Source organism: Bombina bombina, chromosome 6 (assembly GCF_027579735.1).
Source record: "Bombina bombina isolate aBomBom1 chromosome 6, aBomBom1.pri, whole genome shotgun sequence".
Lineage (NCBI taxonomy): Eukaryota > Metazoa > Chordata > Amphibia > Anura > Bombinatoridae > Bombina > Bombina bombina.
Window position 1 is genome coordinate 341054301 of NC_069504.1, and position 15711 is coordinate 341070011.

The window sequence follows — 15711 nt, forward strand, 5'->3', positions numbered from 1 at the left end:
CAAACTTGACAAAAGGTATTTTATCTTATTTTTCTTTCCTTCACATAGGCACCAGGCATCTCTTTATTTAAAAGGTTTACTTGCATTCAATCTTCAATCTTTTGGAGTGTGCACTATGGAATTTTATCTGTACAGATTTACATAAATATGAAAAACTCAAAAATAATTTATTTAGTGTTTTTACTTTCTGGATACAGCTTCATGATCTCATCCTGTAATTAAAAAAAAACTAAGCTCCCCATTGCCCTGAAAAGGGCATTTGGATGGGCATTTAGCTCTATTGCTGCCCAAATACACCCTTAAAAAATCCTAACAATAACATTTTAGGTTAATTTTCTTACTTAAAAACAATCACCCAAATCACATAAAGATACTCATCAATACTCCCCCCTTTGTTTGCGTGAAACACCCTATGTGTCACGCAAACACAATATGACAGCAAACTAAAAGACAATCAATGCACTCCTAAAAGAAGTAGTATACTATTCTTAAAATCAGGCAAAATCAACCGACCTCAATATTCAATATTCCATTCATACAGCACCCTTCCACACACATTCACTAAAAATAAAAACATAACATTCTCTTAGAAAACACTTAAAACCAACTGTCCATTACACAAAACAAAACATTAATAGCTGGCACAAACTTTTAAGAACCACAATAAACTTGAAATTCAACACATATACTTACATTCACTGAAACACAGAACTGAAAAATACTACATTCTAGCAAAACACTACAAATAATTAAAATCCTATAACAACCTTCTGGGCCCTGGTTTTGCAAATTCTACCATGCACAATACTATGAGATCACGCTAATAATGCAATCACTTCAGAAGATCAATAAACTTTAGTTGCACGTTTACAAATAAAATCCCTAACTGTAAATTTACAAAGTAACACACAATATTATACTATGTAAAAGGTCAGATAATAATGGCTCAGCCACTGTTCTATATGGCCCCTGCTTGCATGCACAGTGCAAACGCACTGTTAAATAAATCATGTTTGGCACAAATAATTTGTGAAAAGCCTATGCTATACTTTTACATAACCATGATTTTAATAAATACACAATTATTTGATTTATTTTTTGTATATAATTTGATATTCAACATTTTGCAGCTCTCTGACTAAATATAACACTTGTATATAACAAAATGAGATTTCTAAAAAGAATAATAATAATAATAATTTACACTAATAGATTAAAAGGACAGTTTACCCCAAAAATGTCCCCTTTAAATTGTTCCCAATGATCCATCTCACCTGATGGAGTGCATTTAATTGTTTACAAATAGCTGCTTCACCCCTATTTTGGCATTTGAAATAACTGATTCATCCTGTGGTATACCCACTTATAGTAAACTTTTTATATACTGGAGTCTCATCTGTTGAATAGCCTAACACGGTGAGAGGAAGAAATCACACTCTCCGTAGGGCACAGGATAGTAAAGTAATAAAATGACATTTTCCATTGCGCTCTCTAAGCACTGAGCTCCGGTTTTCCAGACAAATATCAGATAAGGACAATGAGATATGCTATTTCCTGAAACCTAACCCATTGTAATAGGCTGTGATGTAAAAACACACAAGTAACTACTTCATATATACAAATAAACCTGAAAATACAATTTCTCCTACTTTTTTTATACTACACAACTGGAATAACAAATCATTAAAACACATTAACATAAACACAATTTTACAGTGTACTGTCCCTTTAAGGACTGACCATTTATAACATATTACATATATAACCTAGCCATGATTAGGAAATTTGTATTATTTACCATTAAAATTCTGCTTCTTTACTGTATCATAACCTGAATTTATTTAAACGAGAGCCATCACAGCATAAATAATATTACATATTAATATGTTACCAATTTATATTAAAACTCTACTGAATTACTCTACTTGCAACAGAAACAGACCCAAATACTTTAGATACATTTAATAACATACAGCGTATAGTCTTTTCTCTTTTTTTTAACTCCTTGCATGAATCTTACATTACGCACATAACATACTTAAATCAACCTATTAATCACTTGCCAGAAAAACTCTTTGATTTACCAGAACATGACCGAAAGTCACACACATCATCGCACTTACCAATTCCTTAATTAGTTCACTTGAAAAAACTATATATTTATATGCCTCAACAGGTTAAATCTTTATTCAGTCTTTATTTGCATAAAACAAATATCACTTAAAACTAAAAATGCTGTTAATAACACACATAAGTAAGAACATACATATGACTTTAAAATCAAGTTACAACTATAACACTTTAAAATACTTCATTACAGCGACAGATTTCTTAGCTAAGAAACACTTTTATATGCACACACAGCTCTAGCCTGAATAATTACCATTCAGAAAAAAAAAATGCATCAAGGTCAGCTTTTGCAGCGATACACACACAAGCTTATATCAACTTGCATACTGTAAATTCACTCACAACATTGAGCAATTTTAACATACAGCAAACTTTTTTTTATAAAGACACTGTAAACATATTGTATTAATGTTCTCTCTCTTTGAGGAAAACATATATTTCAAACATACCAAAGACATTTAGAAATACAATAAGACGAACTCCACCAAATTTAATATGTATCTGAAAGTGTCCGAATTTGCAAAGAATGGCCATTTTCCAAGCAGATTGAGACATAAACAAATTATTTTTAGACAGGATAATAAATCCTCAGATATTTAGTGGGGAGTAAACCTTTTACATGTAACACAGGACACAGTGAAACATCAGACTGACAAACACTTCTTACACAGCATTTGGCCCCCCTTCTGTGCCCGTAACATTCCTGAAGCAGGAGAAAACTATCTAGCAGATTTTACAGGGCTGTGTTTACTTGCAGTTTGGAATCCCTCATCTCCCTCCCTTTTTGGAGTGCACAGCTCCTTCCTTGAAATGAAACTGTTAGCCCCTTTGTAAACATTAAAGATGCAATAACATTCTCCTCTTCTCTGTGCATTATTTAAAGCAGCTAGTGAGGGATACATTGCAGGCGGAGGAGCTGATGGGCATTTTGATATGGAGGGGGCAGGGTGTTATAATCACACACAGAGACTGTGCAAAGAAACGGATTTGTTTCTTGAGGATATAGCGCTTCTTTCCAGTATAACAGATTATCATTAAAAGGGACAATATAATAAACACCTGCAACTCTAATTGCAAAATCTCTTGGAGTTTCCCCTTTAACTGGCTTAGGATTTGTGGTACAAAAAGTATTCTAACCAGCGCTGGATGGTACATCTCTGACAGTTTTATACTAAGTATTACCTCCATGTATTTCAGCATTATTATCAATATTTTTGCTGTGAGCAGACCCTTATTTTAACAACACAATAATAGCAGCAATAAAATAAAATCAGCAATTACTTTAATATTCTTAAGCACAGCACAGCACAAATGAAAAAGCAGTGAAGCACAAGCAATTAAGCAATAAGTGTCAACAAGCAACCATTCAGCTCCAGTGACATTAAAACTAAACTATACTATATGCTTATATAAGGAAATTTAACCCTTTAAGGCGAGACTGTAACTTACACTAAAATTGTGCTACAACTTGCGCTAGGACTCAAACCTCCGCAAATGTACGCTTACTTTTGCGCTACTACTTGCGCTAGGACTCAAAACTCCACAAATGTACGCTTCACTAGCAGGACTCAAACCTGTCTAGAGGAGTTTTAACCCCTTATAAAAGGACTTTAAGCATTTATATATCACTAACGCTGGCCAGACTTTGGGCTCAGATTCACAGAGGGAAAAGCAGAGTAAAAAAACACGTATCTACTTACCCAGTGCGAATCCGACGCTCTGACACCAGAATTGTTAGCACTTATCTTAAAAGGGGGGGGGGGTCAGTTAGCCCCACCAGTGATAACAGGTTGATAAAATCCAATACATAGCTATGCAATAGCCTTAGACAATCATTGGAAATAGAATGGGTCACACTCACAAGCTTAGTGACTTTAAGAGTGGCATTCTCATAGGACATCACCTTTTGCCATAAGACAGTTTGGGGAAATACTGCTATACTATAGGAGCAGCCACAAACTTGTGGATCCTGCAAACTCACAGAACTGCTGTACAAATTGCCTAGCATCTGTTGCATTACTTATTACAGAGTTCCAAACTGCCTCAAGAAGCAACATCAGCACAAGAACTATGTGTTGAAACCTTCATTAAATGGGTTTCCAGGCCAAGCAGCTGTAGTGGTGTAAAGCGTGCTGTCCCTGGGCTCTGGAATGCATAGTGCCTACTATAAGGTTTAGTGGAGAAGGAGGGAGAATGGTCTGCGACTGTTTTTCATGGTTTTTACTAGCTCCAGTGAAGGGAATTTTAGACAATTAGCAACAGTTTTGGGAAAGCCTATTCCGGTTCCATTGTTCGCCAGTATGAAAGGCGGTGTTAGAACTTATTTTAAAAGGGGGGGGGTGTCAGTTAGCACTTAGCAGTATTCTACACCTTCACCTGGAACTGAATGGGTTACTTGACGAGATATCTCGGGAACAGAAATCAGACATGCAGCCAGGAAAAGTCTAATCACTGTTCTGTTTATTATAAGGTGTACAATACTTTTAAAGACAATGGTTACAACATATAGGGTTAAACAATGACGTACTCATAGTTACATCATCTTACACAGTATAGCTTAGAACAAAATAACCTTATTAAAATATAATTGAGTAAAAAGGAGTATTAAAGAGTCTTTTTAATAAGCAAAGAATGTTAGATAAAAAGTATATCTGGGCGCATCGCCCAGCACAAAACAAGGCCATTGGACAAATTATTTAGATAGCGTGTTCAGCTTAGAACATCAACATATTATTTTTTCACAGCATAATAAGCTGTTATAATAAGCTATAATAAACCATTCTTAACCAAAATGGATGACTAAAGACAAAATGGCATCAGTATTGCTCTATATATTCTAACAAGCGGGTCCATAAAGACATTGTTTGACTAGATTGATGTAGATTGCATAGAGTCATATCCTCATCCAATGAACAGCTTTGGGATGCATTGAGAAACTAATTGCGAGCCAGAGCTTTTTTATCGAACATCAGTGCCTAACCTCACAAATGCTCTTTTAGCTAAATGGCCACAACTTCCCACAGACACACTCCAAAATATTTTGGAAAGCCTTCCCAGAAGAGTGGTAACTGTTATAGCCACAAAAGAGAGGGCAACGCCATATTAATGCTGTGGTTCTTGAATGGGCTGTCCAACAAACAAGGTGATGGTCAGGTGTCCACATACTTTTGGCCATGTAGTGTATATATTAATGATGGTGCTGGTTCTTTTAAAAACATGGTACAACAATAGAAAAGAGAAACAATACCAAACTTAGCTGTATATATTGAGTACTGCATTCTGTTCTGTTTATAAGGAGGGATTTGCTGAACAATATCTGTATGACCCAAATCAAAAGGACAGTCCAGCTTTTTTCAAGTCCAGTAAAGCTGTCCATATTCATTTTTAAAATAATTTGTGCTGTTGAGTTTTAAACTCATATCGACTTTCTGATAAATCACAGCATTATTTGTCTTCTCATAATGCTACTGCTCAATCCCATTGTCTTTATGCCTTTCTTTCTCCCACATATTGTTACACAGTGTATGTACACTTCCTGTCTACACATTGTTACTATAGACTACTCCTGTCACATTGCATTTTCTCTCTGAAAGTATTGCAAGCTCACACTGTGGTTATACCTTCATAGGTTTCATGTTGTAGTGTTACCCTTCACCTCTCACACAATACTTCTGGCCTCACACTTTTCCTTTCAACTTACACATACATTTACCCATTGTATTCACATCATATCCTCTAATACTCTATTCGGTTTTCATCCTAAAATTCAGCAGCTGTAGTCTTTGCACATTTATTACCCTATGCAACCAGTGTATCTCAATATAATGCTAATATGTAAATACAATTCTTTACCATTCCTTATTCCTATTCCCACTAAGCATTGTGCTGTCACTGACATATCACCACACATAAATCACTAACGCAGTAAATAAGAAATACTTTTAATTTAGTCCTTAACATTCAATTACCATTGACACATAGTAAAATTTTAAAAACTATTTATTTTAACCCAAAAGACAAATATTCAACAATGTGAGTATGGTGGCTCATTGAGACCATAGACCACATGCATCCTTTAATGCATAGTTAGAAATTATTTCAGATAATAATGTATTTTTTTAAGAAAACTGTGATATGGGATCTATCAGTTGGGTATCATCATGCTTGAGTGACATCAATTTTTGTAAATGCTGACTATGGCTGTGTTTAAATTGGGAGTGAGGGAGGTGTGTTATTTCATTATTGGGTCCAGCTAGTACATGTCTTACACTGGTCCTGATTATGACCTTGGTATAACTTAAGGACCACAAGTAAACACCCGCTGTTAATCATTAATGACTATCATCTTTGTAGGCATTTATAATATGTTTAAAAGAAATACTTTAAAAAAATATATACACATATTTACAAGTATATAGCTGTGCTGTCCATGTACACAGCACTAACAGTATGAGTATAAGTAACTAAGTAAGGAGTGTGAGTAAGAAGAGGTAGATACAGTTTAACATGGAAAGTCTATCTTAAAAAGTTCTAAAAATAAGTTGCTTTATTCGCTATTCATGAGGTTAAGTAACCTGTTACCTCTTTATTGCAGGTGAAATTGGCATTCTCTGCTGTGCTCTTAGGAAGCTGGAATGAGTGAAGCCTACTTGATATTACAATATTGTTGATGAAGATAAACAACTATATAAAATCTGTTTTACAGAAATAATTTGTTTTAATATATACTTTTGTATAATTAATGCTATTCCACTGTATAGAACTAAATGATACTATAATTAAAACTAAGATATGATTATTATTTTAAAATATGTTTGTAAAACTAAATTTCTTTGGGTAAAAAGGAGAATGAGCAATGCCGTATTCACTTTTTCTGATTATATTAATTCAGGGGATTATAATGGCCAGTGGACCATATAAGAACACTCTTATATTAAAAAAAATGGTCATAATACAGTTTATGCAAAATTGTCAATTAATCTGCATGACATATTAGTAGTTAATCCAATACATGCAGACAAGTTATAACGTTACATGTGATACCCGCTGTTCAATGCACAGTAGATCCGATGCACAATAATTATGCACCAGGTATACTTTCATTAATCAGTTTGATAGAACAGATGATTGTGAAGCTCGGTGTGAGTTTAGACATAACAGACAAATATATTATAGTGCAGCCAATTCTCATGGCTAATAGAATGTAACACAATGGAGGATTGGCTGAAAAGTTTCATCACATGACGTGTCAGACTAGTACTCCATCTGATTGCAGTGCTCCTTAGACTAGCACTTCCCTCTGTTTGCAGGTGCTCTTCAGACTAGTACTTCCCTCTGACTGGAGGTGGTCCTCAGACTAGTACTTCCCTCTGAATGCAGTGATCCTCAGACTAGTACTTCCCTCTGATTGCAGTGCTCCTCAGGCTAGTAGTTCCCTCTAAATGCAGTGCTCCTCAGACTAGTACTTCCCTCTGATTGCAGTGCTCCTCAGACTAGTAGTTCCCTCTAAATGCAGTGCTCCTCAGACTAGTACTTCCCTCTGAATACAGTGCTCCTCAGACTAGTACTTCCCTCTGAATGCAGTGATCCTCAGACTAGTACTTCCCTCTGAATGCAGTGCTCCTCAGACTAGTACTTCCCTCTGATTGCAGGTGCTCCTAGACCATTGCATATATTTTTCTGAAAGACAGATCTGTGGTTTGTGCATTGCAATTACATATACTTTTTTTATTTTACAAATTTAAAAACTAGTTCATATAATATTGCCGCATTTTTAATTACAGCAAACATAAGTCCTAAGTTAATATCTAAAGGGTTACACCCACACATAGTTTTTTTGTACAATACAAATACTGTGCAATAATTAACAATTTATAAACATTTATATTATAGTGAATGGCTCAGTAAATACATTACATTTAAATATGTGAGAAGTTTTAAAGTTGTATTGTTTAAGTTAATTGATAAGATCTGTTGTTTTCTCTTTCTCTGCACTATGTATAACCATATCTATGTTTATATAACTGTGCTTAAGTGAATAGCTTGCCTTTTATCAGCTATATCTGGAAAACAAAAACATTGCAATATGTAACTTATGTAAACAATTATATGCATATTCTAATAATACTTTCATTTTTATATCAACCACACACTCTTAAATACACTTGTATTTACATATAATTAACCATTTAATGAATTATACTTAATTTCTTTCAATGTATATATACTGAAATATTGTTATATAATAAAATGTATACATATATACCATTTGTGTTATTTGTCTAAATTGCCTGTGATATATAGCTTTGTTGATAACTTTTTTCTTTTATTATTATTAATAATATTGTATAAATATATCCCTTATATGTCTCTCAGTTAAAGGGACAATCAACACCAGAATTGTTGTTGTTTTAAAAGATAGATAATCCCTTAATTACATATTCCCCAGTTTTGTATAACCAACACAGTTATAATTATACACATTTTACCTCTGTAATTACCTTGTATCTAAGCCTCAGCAGACTGCCCCCTTATTTCAGTTCTTTTGACAGACTTGCAGTTTAGCCAATCAGCTGTCTCCATGGTAAATTCACGTGCATGAGCTCAATGTTATCTATATGAAACACGTGAACTAATGCCCTCTAGTTGTGAAAAACTATCAAAATGCATTTAGATTAGAGGCGGCCTTCAAGGTCTAAGAAATTAGCATATGAACCTCCTAGGTTTAGCTTTCAACTAAGAATAGCAAGAGAACAAAGCAAAATTGGTGATAAAAGTAAATTGGAAAGTTGTTATTGAATTGGTATGTAATTACATGCTTTATTTGAAACATGAAAGTTTTTATTGAACTTGACTGTCCCTTTAATCTACTGTAAATGCAAAGAGTGAGGTTGATGTCGGCCTCTGTAATATTATCTAACTGGGCCTTTCATATGTATTTTAAACATTTAATGGCCAGTTTTGTCAGAAGAAAGAAATTAAATTGACAGAACATCTCAAAGAAAGAAAAAACAGCTGAATCAAGAGTTTCTCTCTTAACATATTGGATGACAGACTTAAAAAAAACATTGGTAAATTATTCCCTACTGAATGACAGACAGAAAATAAATGCATTAAAGAATAGGTTGCTGGAAAAATAAAGAAACTAATTCCTACCTGCTCTGCATAGTGCATTCCTGGGCACATGAAAGGGTTGGAGAGTTTATTAAAAAAAACAAAGGGGGATCACACTGGAATATTTAAAATGCTTTATCAAAATGTTTTTAAAAGTTTGTCAACAAGTTCCAGGCCTCATAAGTTTTTCTAAGACTTTAGCATAAACCCAAGTGTCAAATAATACATGATGTCAAAATAATATCAATTTTGTAATTAGTATTACATAACATCCTCTTATTTGTGTATATATACATATAGTAATGATTCTGAATAACAGATTATTTCGATAACAGGTGATGTAGCATATTTATTTTTTCCCACAAACTCTGACCAGATAATATCTCTAGTTGAAAAATGAAAAACAATACTAAAGGAATTATAGGTTGCCATGTAGGAAAAGCTTCTAATATTCTTCTGTAAAGTACATCTTAGAACAATCGTCATTTGTCACACAATGAATCAGTGCATCTTTTCCTTCAAATGGGTGAAAATATTATAACAAAAAGATAATAAATGTATGGAAATTATCTAAGAGACAAATCAGAACATGCTCCATAAAGTATTTTCTCCATGAGTTATAATGCCAGGCAGAATGGCTACTCTTATAAAGAATGTCAACATTACTGGTCACTGATATTCTCTCATAGCTCTAAGTAAAAAAACATATAAAGGTTGCGCTCCCGATAAAGTGAAAAAACTCTTTATTTAGTTTAAAGCAGCAGCTACATTATCTTTCGCTCTGCCACCATTTCTGAGTTTGTTTGTTGTTTAACTGATTTCTAGGGATGGGCGAATGTTTCTAAAAATTCAAAATTTAAAACGAATTTTGATACATTCGTTTGTTCGAATCAAATTTCGAATGTTTATATAACATTCTAACATTCTATTTTCGAATTTTCGTTTTCAAATTTTTCAATAAAATTCGAAAATATTTGTTCGAATAATAGAATGTTTAGCTATGTATTCATTCAATTTCAAAAAGTATTATTCGAATTCGAATGTGACATTCGAATTCGAATGTGATATTAAAATTTGAAATAGTATTTCTAGTCTACAACTGTGTTTAATAAATGTAATATTCGAATTTGAATGCTACATTCGAATTCGAATGTCATTCGAATTTGAAATAGTATTTCTAGTCTAATACTGTGTTTTAAATGTGATATTCGATTCAAATGTGATATTCGATTTGAATGTGACATTCGAATTCGAAATAGTATTTCTAGTCTAATACTGTGTTTTTGTTTTTAATGTAATATTCGAATTCGAATGTGACATTCGATTCGAATGTGATATTCAATTCGAATGTGACATTCAAAATAGTGTTTCTAGTCTACAATTGTGTTTTATAAATGTAATATTCGAATTCGAATGTGATATTCGAAAACTGTAAATAACATTCGAAAATCGAATTTTTTAGAATATTCATTCTTATCAAAATTCTATTATGTAAATCGAATTTCTACAATAACATTCGTTCTAATATTCAAATTCGGATATAAACACATTCGCCCATCCCTACTGATTTCCTTTCAGATTGGGTCATACAATGGGCCCATGTACTAAGTTCTGAGGACATGGTTTATGACGTAGGAACCTGTCTTCCTGCCTTTGCAGTGAATTATCAGCTAAAGTTGTATGTCCACTACCTGGATGTACCATTACACAAGCACTTGTTTGTGCAATATTGCCGTCTGCACGTGTGACCAGTAACTGCAAATTTAGAGGTCGCAGAGATGGTAAGAAGCAACGCGATTGCAACATTTACAAGTAGCATAATTTCAGTGAACTAGTCCCTTTGTCAAACTAATATACAATGATTACTAACACCACATAGCCTCCAGGAAAAACACTAGAACACAATCACTTATGCTTGCTGAGTAGTTAAATTATGGTTATTATGGTTGACCTTAAAAACCTTTTCATATCAAATATCAATTGCTACAATAGGTATAGTATTGGACATACTAACACAGACAGACATTTAAGGCCAGATTAGGAGTGGAGTGCAAAATTGTGCTTTCACAAGCACAATATTTGTGCTCCACTCCTAATACCAGCACACACAATTGTGCGCTGGTATTTTAAGTGCAGCGCAATGTGAACTCAAACCTCCATTTGCATTGCATGGATTCTTTGCTCTCAATAGAGCGTGCTTCCATAGGCTCCAACGGGAGCCTTGTTCTCATGCCATCAAAATGGCATAAGAGCTAGCGTAGCAAAGGGGGTAAGTCAGGTAGGGATGGGCAGCAAATGTAAATATATATATATATATATATATATATATATATATATATGATTATATACATATATATTTATGTGTTAATATATGTATATACACATATTAACACATAAATATATATGTATATACAGGTGGCCCTCGGTTTTCGACGGTTCAATTTGTGCCGTTTCAGAATAACGTCCTTTTTTTTAATGTCATGTGACTGCTATTGAAAAGCATTGACTGCTATTGAAAAGCATTGAGAAGCAGTGCATTCATTGAAATAGCTAGTAGGTGGAGCTGTCCGCTTGTGTTGCAGCAAAGAGATGCAAAGCCAAGCAAGCCAGAAGGAAAAAGATCTAGCAGCTACTTCCCTTCAGCTGCAGACTCAATGCAGAGAACTGTTTGCAGAAAAAGGCAAATTAAAAAACTTTTTTGTTCATTAAACTTAGTTTGATGATGATACAGCCTGTTGTGTAATTATGTTATTAGGTGCTGTTTAGCAAATATTTTTGTTTATTAAACTTAGATTGATGATGATGATACAGTCTGTGTTTGTGTGATAATTTTATTAGGTGCTGTTAGCAAATGTTTTTGTTCATTAAACTTAGTTTTATGATGATACAATCTATTTTATTAGGTTTATAATGCTGTTTAGCATTTAAAGTCTTCATTTCAAAGCTTTAAAAATAATGTTTTAGGGGTTACTTATGACAATTTTGAGAGGGGCCTGGAACTTAACTCCCTCACTTCCCATTGACTTACATTATAAACTTGGTTTCAATTTACAACGGTTTTGATTTACAACCATTCCTTCTGGAACCTAACCCCAGCGTAAACTGAAGGCTACCTGTATTCATATACATTTACATGGAACATACAGTTCCCCATAGACTGCAATGTAAAGGCACAGCTGCCACTTTTAACACAAAAAGATGCTACATTGGAGGGACATTTTTAAAATTAACTAGAGGTTTGACCAAATTATGATTCCAAACACTAGGCTCATGTTGTCTTCTCTCAGTATAGAAAAGTCTATAAGAACATTTAATACGTGGAATGACAAATAAAATACCCCTTTATCCTAACATTTTGTTTCATATAAGGATGTGAAATTTCCCTTATATTTACATTATAACATACCCCGTTTAGAGATTGAAAAGTCCCATTCATGTTGTTTGTATGTCACATATTAGGTCACATATGTCTAGTATATCTAGAGTATGTCTCATGCAGTATACAAATAGAAGTGGATATACAGACCCTTTAGTTTCCTGGCAAGCATCATGTAATACAGACCAACTCGTTTTCAATTTGCGTAGCCTGTCCTCTGTTGCTGGAGGACTTTTTTCTTAAGTTATTCAAAATGTTCAACCATTTTTTGGAATGTAAATAACATTTAATTTCCCCTCTAGAGTCCCAGAATCAGAATTAATTACCTTTTACCCTTGGATCTTTTTTTGGATTTCTGTAACAATATATAATTTTTGGGACTGCAAGCATTTTTATTACAAAACCAGCATGTGGATTTTATAAACTAATCCTGTACATCTATAAGTGAAAGCTCCTTAATTATATTATTACTAAACATCTCATTACCACATTGCATTATGAAGGGAAGTTCCCTCAATAACACTGTTTTACCTTTATTGGTTATTAGTGAGTGACGTATCTTCACTTATGTTCATTTTTGGAAGAATTTTTGGCAGCAAACTTTTTTTTATATAATTATTTTTTTTAAATTTATTATTTTATGAAAATATTTTACTAAAACAATTAATTGATGTGTATTTTGAGTTCATTACTGATTGAGTTTAATGATCAAAACTTTGTGAGAAGTATGTTTGTAAATATGTGTAATCCCTTTTTTAATGGTACAATAAAGGGACTTTCAAGTTAAACTTCTTTTCCTGTATTTAATGGTAGGTTTTTTAATCTTTACTAAATTTTTATTGAGTTTTCTTTTTTTAAATGCTAGGAATTACCAGTGGAACAAAAAAAGGGGACTTTCAGTCATGAAGTATAAAATACTTCATGCTGAAAGTTCCTTTGTCTAAAGCATTTGTCGCACTGAGATCCTCAGGCTGCCCACGGCAGAATGCTATTTTGCTGTGAGGTGACGTTTCCACCTCTTAGCTAATAGCTGTATGGGCCAGCTGGCGCCAAGCCGCATACCTAGCATGTTATTGGCTAAGGGGTGGAAACATCACCTCACAGCAAAATAGTGTTCATCCATGGCCTGCCTCAGGCGCTAAGCGTGCAAACTCTTTAGACAAATAAAGGAACTTTCAGCATGAAGTATTTTATACTTCATGACTGAAAGTCCCCTTTCTTTGTTCCACTGGTAAATCCTAGCATTTCACATACGCTACAATTTACCATCACTTTAATCTCACAAATATTCCACAAATATTTTTGAAATAAAAAGCATTTAGATGAGAGACATTTGTTTTAGATGCACATGGAATACGTATGAGGTCTCTGCAGTGACATACGTGTTGCCTCATATTCTTTGTTTAATATACATTATATGAATTTGGAGAGCTCACATTTTACCTCATACATTAATATAATAAACAGTGAAAGACCATCAATTAATTCCCATACTCTCTAGCGGTCAAGGGATTACAGAATACAGATTAAGAGCCAGATTACAAGGGGAGCACAAAATTGAGCTTTTGTGAGCATGATATTTGCACTCCACTTGTAATACCAGAGTACGCAATTGTGCGCTGGTATTTTAAGTGCAGCACAATGCTAACGTGCTTCCATAGGCTCCAATGGGACCCAACACCCATCACTTTTAACCCCTAAAAATTGCCTACTGCAGTTATTAATAAAAACAAAATGCTACATTTTTTTTTTTTTTTAAAGGCCCACCACACTACATTTTAGGGCCAATTGGGCGGCATTTTTAAAATTAACCCGAGGTTTTACATTTGGTTAATTTCTAGAGCGCTAATTGCTACTGCGAGTTCACGGTAGCAATAACCAGTCACTTGCAATGGCTGGTTATTTATTGCGCGACCATTAAAGGGCGAATCTGCCCGTTTAAGGGACGCGCAATAAATTAGCGCTCCACTTGTAATCTAGCCCTAAATGTGTTTTAGATTTAGTTATATTTTTAAACAAAAGCAATATTGATTTTCTTATGGTGAAAAAAATATACCCCTGCTTCTACAAAGGGAAAGTAAAATTGTTTCTATAAAATAAAAATTACTCTTAGAGTTTTTAATTTTACTATGTCAAAATTAACTAAAAATATTAATATAATTTAGGGGGGATTCTTTATATTAACACTTTGACAGCCATCAGACCATCTATCATAGTCACTTAGGTAATGAGTATTTTTTTTAGGCATTAAATGCCAAAATGTGGATAAACAAATATACACTGTTTATAGAAAAAATAACAATACGATATGACAATGGTTGAAAAGTAGCGATATCTCTGGCAGCAGTTCAGCACCATGGATAGGTCTCATACCTTAAAGACGGCGCAAGATCATTTTCTATGTAATGTTCTGCAATCATTTGATTTTAGAAAATTATCTAGAAACCCAAATATGAAGAGAGAAAAAAATGACAGCTTCTAAATTACTAATCTGATGTTCACTCTCAAAAATATAAAACTCATGTTGAAATATTTCTGCATCATGCTTATTATTTTATATTTAAACATTTTATTTTGTTACAGAATAAACAAATCTATATTAAATTAAACAAGGTTTTTTTTTAAAGAAATACTTTTTTAATACCTAGTAATGTAGACATGAATAATTTATCAATGTGATAACTTTTTATTCTAAGCTGAAAGGAAATACATGATAAATAAAGACCTAATGACGTAAATGAATGAATAAAGAGAAAGTATATAACAATTAGAAAAATGAGTGACAATGTACACGACTGAATGAATATTCATAAGGTCATTTTCAAAATTGTCTATATAATCTCCAGAAAAAATCTGCTTGTTCAGGCAACCAGTTCCATTTATTCTCGCATCTGTCCAAGCTAATGTTCCCGTTTTGATAAGGTCAAATCAAGTATCTTAAATTATAGTAAAGTATTATCAATTTCTACCAATTTCATGTAAACAGCTCAAGCAAATTAAAGTTGCATTTAGGAGGTTATTTTCAGTAGTGAAGCAATTGCTAGGAAAACGAGAATTCTACATCAAGAAGATACTCGCAGAGCAGGTCTTCA

At 33.5% G+C, this 15711-nt stretch overlaps 1 protein-coding gene across 2 annotated transcripts in view; it reads left to right on the top strand.

Annotated features, from left to right (window-relative positions):
• Positions 1–8392, top strand: part of PAH (phenylalanine hydroxylase) — a 141670-nt gene extending 133278 nt beyond the window's left edge. For both annotated transcript variants that reach the window (XM_053716975.1, XM_053716976.1), the window contains one exon: positions 6725–8392. In XM_053716975.1, the coding sequence (XP_053572950.1) occupies positions 6725–6768 (44 nt within the window). In that variant the 3' untranslated portion in view covers positions 6769–8392. The remainder of the gene's footprint in view (positions 1–6724) is intronic.
• Positions 8393–15711: the final 7319 nt, after the last annotated feature.